The 9,767-nt window shown below is 29.7% G+C and overlaps 1 protein-coding gene across 1 annotated transcript in view; it reads left to right on the top strand.

Annotated features, from left to right (window-relative positions):
• LOC106471770 (DNA polymerase epsilon catalytic subunit A-like) overlaps positions 1-9,767 on the top strand; it is a gene marked incomplete at its 5' end in the record, with an annotated part of 43,591 nt that overhangs the window by 2,113 nt on the left and 31,711 nt on the right. Inside the window, 11 exons of the mRNA XM_022400386.1 lie at positions 299-406; positions 702-830; positions 3,579-3,681; positions 4,072-4,218; positions 5,017-5,162; positions 5,603-5,751; positions 7,214-7,306; positions 8,135-8,279; positions 8,753-8,910; positions 9,243-9,414; positions 9,583-9,606. Coding sequence (XP_022256094.1) covers positions 299-406; positions 702-830; positions 3,579-3,681; positions 4,072-4,218; positions 5,017-5,162; positions 5,603-5,751; positions 7,214-7,306; positions 8,135-8,279; positions 8,753-8,910; positions 9,243-9,414; positions 9,583-9,606 — 1,374 coding nt within the window. The remainder of the gene's footprint in view (positions 1-298; positions 407-701; positions 831-3,578; positions 3,682-4,071; positions 4,219-5,016; positions 5,163-5,602; positions 5,752-7,213; positions 7,307-8,134; positions 8,280-8,752; positions 8,911-9,242; positions 9,415-9,582; positions 9,607-9,767) is intronic.

The following is a 9,767-nucleotide window of genomic DNA, read 5'->3' as shown; positions in this document are numbered from 1 at the left end:
ATATAATATGGTTAAAGTAAAACTGTGTTATACATATATAATATGGTTAAAGTAAAACTGTGTTATACATATATAATATGGTTAAAGTAAAACTGTGTTATACATATATAATATGGTTAAGGTAAAACTGTGTTATACATATATATGTTTAAAGAGAAATCTCAGTGTGTAAAAAGTAAAATTGTACTTTTGCTTATTTTTTTTTACACATTTTCCATTTTGTTTACAATAGGCTAAATATGAAGTAATAATATATATATATTTAATTGATTCAATACATGAAACTTCATTGTATTAGGTTCCAGAGGCTTTTCAGAAACTGATAAGTAAAGTCCAAAAGACAATGGGACATGCCATTGAAGAGGAAGAAAGTATTCCACTTGATCAAGTTACAAACTTTGAAGAAGTAAGTTTTATTACTTGTTTTTAATGAAACTTTAGAAAATGTAATAAAGTCCAATCAAACTTTTATACATCAATGTATAGTTATTGTTTTCCTAACTATTATCAGAATTCTTATTTGGGGATGCTGTTTTATCTGGTTTAAGTTTCGAGCTACAAAAGTACTAAATGTTATTTGAATCACATGCAAGAATATAAAAAACTAAATTTAAAAGCATTTAGTTTAAACATCAATGTAACAGTATCTACATTTTTGTTATAATTAAAATTGTGAAACTTTATTCAACATATTTGAATAGGTATGTAAAGATGTTGTGGAAAAATTGTCAGCCCTTCGAGACTGCCCGTCTCGCCTTGAAACTCCAGTCATCTACCACTTGGACGTTGGAGCTATGTATCCAAATATAATTCTCACCAACAGGTTGCAGGTAGGTCTTTCATTTAATTTGGTTAGTTTGGTAGACTATGTATTTTAATATACTGGATTTTCTTATACAAATATATGTTGTTTCAACACTACCACTGTGTCACAACATGGTTTCTTAAATCAGAGGACATTTTTTCTGTGAAGCTCCATGTAGTAATGTTTACTATAGTTCTGAATTTTCTAACTGTATCTTCAAAAATTTGGTAAACTTTTAGTAAACATTTTAAGCATGTTGTTGATTTTTTTGATAAAGTATTTTGACTAAAGATTTCTTTGTGAATTTATGAAACTGTTACTGAGTCAATCTAATTTGATGACGAAGAACCCTTTTTTTTTAAAATAAAGTTTGGCTTGAATAGGTAGTGAAGGAAACTATCACAAATGTATGTGTCGTCAATCTACGTCATCATCGGGTACAGATGATTATATAAGCTTCTTGAAATGTTGTGCATTTGTAATAATGTTTCTTTCACTACCAACTCCATCTGAGTCATTCTGAGTGAAAGGAATAAAAATACTTCATTTCATAACCTCTAGAACCTCCTAAATGAAAGTTGTTTTTCCATTAATACTTTATATTTTGTCTACTCTAATACTAAATGTAGTGAAATAATCAGTGAAGCAAAACATGTACAAATACAAATTAAAATCAATGATACCTTTTTTTTGTTCTAGAATGATTGTGAATTGTAACAGACAATTACGGTTATTTGTCAAACAACCTGAGCTATCTATTCTTTTCACAACTGCTTGCTTTTGAGTTTATTAATTTACAATGTCCTTTTGACCCTATCTAAGTGTTACAGGCAATTAACCACAGTGCAAGATCTTATTGTAAGCAACTGATAAAATAAACACACGATACAGTTATCTTGAGTTTATCTTGTGAAATTTTTACTTACTTTTTTTTTGTTATCTGACATAATAAGTTTCAGATTTTTAAATTTTAATTACTTTTGACTATTTCAGTAAATTTTACTCAGTGTCTTTAGCACTTGTTTTTTCATACTATATTGTCTGTCACAAAATCATTAATCTTCCTTTCAAATGTGTATTTTAGAACACGAAACATATCTGGGCACAAGAATATAATGTCTCAAAACTATTATAATTTAACTGACTTTCCAACTAATCTATTAATAGTTTTAAAAAGCACCTTTAGCTACTAAGAGAAGAAAAACACAGTTGTAAACAATGTAAATATCCATTTTCAGGCACTAAGATGAAATAACAGTAGAAGGAATCTTGTAAAGAAAAAGCTGTTCTTTCTATTGGCTAACAATAATCCAATAGCAATGTCAGAAAGAATTACTGACATTTTTTGAAAGACTGAATGATGTATTAGAGGTGTGTCATGAGCATGACATTTGTTTTAAATCTCGGTTAACCAAGATGATTGGAGGTTCTAAATTTATATTCTAGTTTGTCGATATTTATGTTTTTCAAATTAGCTAGGGAAGAAACAAGTTCACATAAAACCGAATTGGGAATTTTTGGAAATTAAAATTATATTAAAATATAAATTATAAACTACATTTTGATGCCAATTTATTGACATACATTGACAAAGTTGTTTAATTAAATTTTGAATGCAGCTCTGTAGAATTGTCATGACATGGGCACTTTGTTTGATCCTGCAATATTCATATGGTTAATAGGTACAAACATTAAACTTTATAAAAAGTATAAAAATATGAACAGTTACATGTCCAACTAACTTAAGGCTGAAATATTTTCCATCTAGATCAGTGGTTTTCAATTTTGTAGATTGCATGCAGTATGTTGCTAATATAAAATTAGAATAAACAGAGCAATATACATTTAAAAATATTTAAAATATTGTTGTTCACTTTTAACCCCTTTTACTGTAACCACATTTATATTTTTGTACTGGTGTCTTTAATTAGCTGAAGTCAATTTTTAAATTTCCTGTAGGTTTGAAATTTCTTCTAAATTAACCTGAAATGTGAAGAAAATACTAACAATGATGTTCACATGGGCAATTTTTAAACAGGAATGGACTTTATTTGAGTATAAAAATGTTGAAGTGTTTTTTTTTTTTTTGTTTTTTGTTTTAAAAAGTTGTCTGAAAAGTCATGTCATAAGTCAGAATTCAAATCAGTCACAGCTTATCACACAAAGTTTAGACAAAGCTACCAGTCACAGCTTATCACACAAATAGTTTAGTCAAAGCTACCAGTCACAACTTATCACACAAATAGTTTAGTCAAAGCTACCAGTCACAACTTATCACGCGAATGGTTTAGACAAAGTTACCAATTGCAGCTTATCACAGAAATAGTTTAGACAAAGCTACCAGTCACAGCTTATCACAGAAATGGTTTACCAAAGCTACCAGTCACAACTTATCACAGAAATTGTTTAGACAAAGCTACCAGTCACAGTCTTATCACAGAAATAGTTTACCAAAGCTACCAGTCACAGCTTATCACAGAAATAGTTTAGCCAAAGCTACCAGTCACAGCTTATCACAGAAATGGTTTACCAAAGCTACCAGTCACAGCTTATCACAGAAATAGTTTAGCCAAAGCTACCAGTCACAGCTTATCACAGAACGTACAGTGTATAGTTCAAACAACGGAATTTTTACCAAGACTTTAAAAACCATGTTGGATTTAAAAAAGCCAAATTAAGTTTTGATTTCAAGAAATGTTTTAAGTGTTAGAAATTAATCTGATTAATGAAATTAAAGAATATAATTATTTTTTCATTTGTTTGACTGTTTTAGCCATCAGCCATGGTAGACGAAGCTGTTTGTGCAGCATGCGACTTCAACAAACCAGGAGCAAAATGTCAGCGAGTCATGCCATGGACATGGAGAGGAGAATATAGTAAGTGACTTTTTCTCAGAAGCTCTTGTGAAGAACCTGGTTAGAAAATAGAAAGTCTAGCACACACACACACATACATCCTAAAAAAATTGGATCTCGTGTATTTGAAAAAAAAGAGAGAGAGAGAAATTTTGTTACTAGTGGATTTAACATATATGATAAATGTTGTGAAATTATTCATTGAAAGTTGAGATTTGCATCAGATAAGAAAAATTTTCAAATTGGATTTTAGGTTTTTAAATTAACTAGTTTTTCAATTAAATCTTGAATATTTAAGAAATATATTAAACAAATTTTGTAATCTTAAGTCGGTTCTCTAATTCAGATCATTTCAGAAAATTGAGTGTCATTTGTGTGCATCACACAAGTAAAAAACTTTTAATTTTACAGTGCCTGCTAGTCGAAGTGAATTTCACCGAATTCAGCAACAGTTAGAGACAGAAAAGTTTCCTTCCTTAGAACCAGGGGGAACTGTACGAGCATATCATGAACTCAATCGGGATGAAAAAGCAGCAGTAGAAAAAAAGAGACTCTCGGGTAGGGGGGAATATTTTATAAGTACAGGGTTTGCAAAGGTCATGAAAATCCTGTAATTTTGTAAAAAAGATATTCAGTACTGGAAAAACATTGGTTTTTATTAAGAGGTCCTGAAACACTTTGAACTTATCTTCAGCATAAACACTTCGAAATTAATAAACATTTTTAGCCTAAGTTCTTTAATAATTATTGCCTAAAATTATTTCTTAATAAAAAGAGAGAGAGACAGAAATGATATTCCAGATGGAAACAGTTAGTATAATAGAAATATTTTCATGAACCTTATCATTATGCTATTAAATACATCCTGTCTGCTCATACCTGACAAAGTAACCCATTTTTTATACAGAGATCAATCTAGACTATGATATTTTGAGTGACATTTTGGGCCTCATTACAAAATATTTTAGACAACCACAACTGTACGTACGATATTGTGATGTAATAATATTTCGTTTCTTTTCATTATTATTAGTTTTTCTTTCAGATCTAAAACTAATAAAATTCTTTAATAACTGTTCATGATTTTACTTGTAATCATAATATTCTGTCAACAGATGGAATTATTCAGAACAATTATTGGTGTAAATATTCTTTAACTGTGCATACATGTTATCATACAATAAGTCTTACAGACTGATCACCACATTAAAATATAAAGGTTTTATTGACCCAGTTACCAGTTCTTTGAAAATTTCTTTATTAAGTGGAATTATACAGTTTTTATTCATTCATTCCGTAAGAAAAGAAACTTAATAAATAATAGAAATATGTATATATTGGAGGTTACTTTTCTAGATTATTGCAGAAAGGCATACAAGAAAGTGCATATGACCAGAACTGAAATTCGTTATACGACAATTTGCCAGAGAGAGAACTCTTTTTACGTCGATACTGTAAGAGCTTTCCGTGATCGGAGATATGAATTTAAAGGACTGTTAAAGGTGGGAACAAGAAGTGTAATTATATTGACTCATTATTTTGAAGACTAGTAAATTTTATGCTAAGCCAATTGCGCTTAATTTTGAGACTTGTAAAGAATTTCCAGAAACATCACATGTAGAAGGAGTAATCATCATTCTTGTTTATTGTAATAGCCTTATAAGTATAATGATACTAGATTTCCAGATTTTTTTTTAATATTAGAGACAAAATATAGTTGTGATAAAAGTTAGTTGAGCGTCTTATTCAAAGCGATTGAACAGTGCATGTTGATCTTTTGTTGTTACCGAAGAATTGTTGAAAATTTTAAAATCGTTGTTTTGTTTAATCTATTTTGACTTATTCAAAGCGATTGAACAGTGCATGTTGATCTTTTCTTGTTACCGAAGAATTGTTGAAAATTTTAAAATCGTTGTTTTGTTTAATCTATTTTGACTCGTAGGTCGCAAAAAAGAAAGTGGCCGAAGCAGTAGAGAAAGGAGATGCTGCTGAAATTAAAGCAGCTAAAAATCTGGAAGTATTATATGACTCATTGCAGTTGGCCCACAAGTGTATTTTGAACTCTTTTTATGGCTATGTCATGAGGAAGGGGTAAACAACTTTCAAGAATTAAATAAAACATTTTAATTTTACAAAATATTTTTTTACTTAAACACTTATCTAACACTTTTGTATAAAAATGATTCTAAAAAAATTTTGAAGTTTCAGAAAGTTGCTTTATTCTTGGTAAATTCTTAGTTTTATAAGTTATATGAGTTGCAGTACAATGTTTTAGTTTTACAAAATAACTAAGTAACTCAGTTTAACAATATCATGTAAAAATAAAGTATATATTTTAATTTCTTCATGCAACCAGTGCTCCTTCATGTATAGAGACAACTGAACAATATTAGGAATTAAATATAATACCAAAACCTTGTTGAGAACTTTTTGTATCTATCAGCATGTGTGTGTGTATATCGATACTACACACGAGTTCAAATAATGAACAAATTCTATAACAGACTGCTAGAGCTATGAAAGATACTAATTACTATATAAAATTTTGAGACTAACCCTAGTAAAAACTTCTTGAGGGTGAGAAAATTCATCTGTTGAAAGATAACTTTAATTGAGTATTAATCTTCTCGTCGGTGAGTCAGCAGTAAGTTTACGGACTTTTAATGCTAAAATCCAGGGTTTGATTCCTCTCGTCTTCCAGGGCTCAGCAGTAAGTCTGAGGGATTTTCACACTAAACATTCAACTTTATAAATTTGCAGTTGGTAGAGCACAAATAACAAAAAATACAAATACTCCTGAATGTTTTAACTTAGTTTAAAACATTTAAGTAATACAACTATATATTTATATCCTATATAAAAAGAATAATAAATTAATTTTATTGGCTCCAATGCTTCATTTTCACTTTACAAAACCCTCTGGTGGTCATTAATTTTAGATTAGTAAGGGAGTGAGGTAAGATTGTGTAAAGTTTTTCGAGGGTTCTCAAAGAACATTAAATCTATGGAAGTACGTGAAACAAACCGGTAGTTCTTGTGTTCTGTAAGTAAGATATTCTTTCTTTAACAGTATTGGTTGGAATATAGTTTGATTTTAATATTACTATTTTATAAATATTATTTTGCGTTGTTTGCCTAATACATTGATTTAGGACTATTAAACACAAATTCCTCAGCTGGCCAAATCTTGTGAAATATTATTTGAATTATGGCCAAAAGACATCCAACTCATAAAACAATGTATTATAATTTTTGAACAAGAATATTGCTTTTTAGATAGCTTGCTTTGATGTGAAGTTAGTATATAATTAAGTCATATATATTTGTTTTTAATTTATTTTAAATTTATGAAAAAATCTAATTTAGGTTTAAAAATGTTCTTTGATTTATGCTTAATTATTTGTTTGAGATGTTTATGAGTTAGTGATTTTTATGAATAATTAAATACTCCTACTGGGTTGAAAATTGTTTTTGTTTTTTTTATGTATTTTACAATACATTTTATCTACTTATTGTGTTCATAATTTACTGTCTTTTGTTATATTTCATACAGTGCTCGCTGGTACAGTATGGAAATGGCAGGTATTGTCTGTCACACAGGTGCGGGAATTATAACTCAAGCTCGTGAATTAATTGAACAAGTTGGGTAAGAGGCTCTTTATTGTTCTGTATTTACAGTGAGAATAATTTGATTTAAAAATCTAGCTTGAAGTTTTATAACATGGAACAAAAATAACATTTCATTGTTATGTTTTCTTGCTACGAAAGACTTTGTTATGTTCTGTTATTTCTTCTTATTTGTGTTAATGTTATTCTCCAAAACTATTCTGTGGTAAATCCTAGAATAAATTAAGCTTCAGTTTGACTGATATATCTTTCTTGTCGTATCATAGCATGTCAGATTGTCTGTTTTCTGGTTTACCTGTGTAATAAATCAATTTTTGCATCAACAATGGGCAGGATTGGACCTGTAGAACCTCTTGCATGCCATTCATGGGATCTGTTAATTGAACTAATGGGTTAATCTGCTATTTGTTGCCATTAAGACACATTTTAACAACTCAGATTATCATGTTTTTACCCTCTGATGAATGACACGTCCATTTTATAGATTTCAATTTTCTTACAGTAATTCCATTTTTGCTTCGTCTGCAAGTGAGACTGAGGCAAGAACCCCTTACACATCGTACGATCATACGGTTAACTCACTGGCTATTACTAATGAAGCACTTTTAAACAACTCAAACTACTATACTTTTCTTTTAAAATTTGTTCGTAGGTATTAGTTGTATTGTGTTACTTAAAATACATAAACACCTCAAGGATTTATTACTTGTAATTAATGATAAATAAAATCTTTTTGAATACTTGCAGAGCTATATTAAATGTCTGGTTATTGGTAAGGTGTAGAAAGCATCACAGTACTGTGAGTCAGGATGGTGTTATAAACAAGTGACTTGTGGTTTTTTTATAGGCGCCCTCTTGAGCTGGATACGGATGGTATATGGTGTGTTTTACCTGCATCCTTTCCTGAAAACTATGTTATAAGAACAACAAATCCTAAAAAACCTAAAGTAACTGTATCGTATCCAGGAGCTGTTTTAAATATCATGGTTAAGGTATGAAGTTCGTTATAGTACTTTTGGTAGAATTATACACTCATTGTTTGCTGAAGTAGAAAGTTGGTTAACTTTTTTTCAAATAACCTTCTTTGTTTAGTATTTGAAATATTGTTTTGTTTTTGTTTAAAAGGGTTTGTTTTCATATCATGTGATCAAAGTTATTTGTGAAAGTTGAATGTAATATGTTTGTGCTGACGTAAATAAACTGTAATAAAGACAAAAACTATAAAAATCTTCTGTTAACCTTCTGTTGTTAACTTTAGTTAAAAGTGGTGTATTATTTTAAAAGTTTCTTCAAGATTACAATCAATGAAAAAAATCAATTCATAATTTGAGTAATATTTTATTAATAATTTTTTGAAACAGTTTTGTTTCTGTTGTCATTTTAGATTGGCCATAAAACTAAATTAAAAGTTTGATATTTCAAATGTGAAAATATATGTAAGTATTCTGTCTTCTTTTATTTTCAGGAACAAAACACTAATAACCAGTACCATGAACTGGTTGACCCAAACAAGATGACGTACAAAATACGCAATGAAAACTCAATATTTTTTGAGGTTGATGGACCATATTTAGCAATGATTCTTCCAGCATCAAAAGAGGAAGGAAAAAAGTTGAAAAAAAGGTATTTTAAATTTATTGAATATCTGGAAAATGAACAAAGAATTAGGGAAAATGATTTTAATAACATTTTCAACTTGTCCGATGTGTGATATTTCTCTGTGTGTGTCAGCTTTAATATTACACTAAAGATATTCACACTTGTTAAATGTTTCATTTTTAATTAGATGTCAGCAAATATCAGTTGACATAATAATAATATATGTGAATTTTTGTTTTAAAGCTGTAATGTCTGAACTTCAAGAAATATTGTGACGATTCAACACAATTCTGAACTTTAACCTATCATACCCGTGATTTATTTGACATGTTATAATTTTTTATTCATCAACTCAGATATGCTGTGTTCAACTTTGATGGATCACTTGCCGAACTCAAAGGCTTTGAAGTAAAGCGCCGAGGAGAGCTTCAATTAATCAAGATTTTTCAGTCATCAGTGTTTGAAGCCTTTCTCAAAGGAAAGACTTTAGAAGAATGTTATGCCTCAGTTGCTAAAGTGGCAGACTATTGGACCTTACTGTACAAAACATCCAATAGAACTCAGACATTCCAAACCTTACTGTACAAAACATCCAAAATGTCTGAGTTCTACTGGTTGGATGTTTCATACAGTAAAGTAATGTCTGAGTTCTACTGGTTGGATGTTTCATACAGTAAAGTAATGTCTGAGTTCTACTGGTTGGATGTTTTGTACAGTAAGGTAATGTCTGAGTTCTATTGGTTGGATGTTTGGTACAGTAAGGTAATGTCTGAGTTCTATTGGTTGGATGTTTTGTACAGTAAGGTAATGTCTGAGTTCTATTGGTTGGAGGTTTTGTACAGTAAGGTAATGTCTGAGTTCTATTGGTTGGATGTTTTGTA

Source organism: Limulus polyphemus, unplaced genomic scaffold (genome assembly GCF_000517525.1).
Source record: "Limulus polyphemus unplaced genomic scaffold, Limulus_polyphemus-2.1.2 Scaffold4844, whole genome shotgun sequence".
Classification (NCBI taxonomy): domain Eukaryota; kingdom Metazoa; phylum Arthropoda; class Merostomata; order Xiphosura; family Limulidae; genus Limulus; species Limulus polyphemus.
The sequence above is the reverse complement of the archived record's forward strand: the minus strand, read 5'-3'. Positions and strand labels throughout refer to the sequence as shown.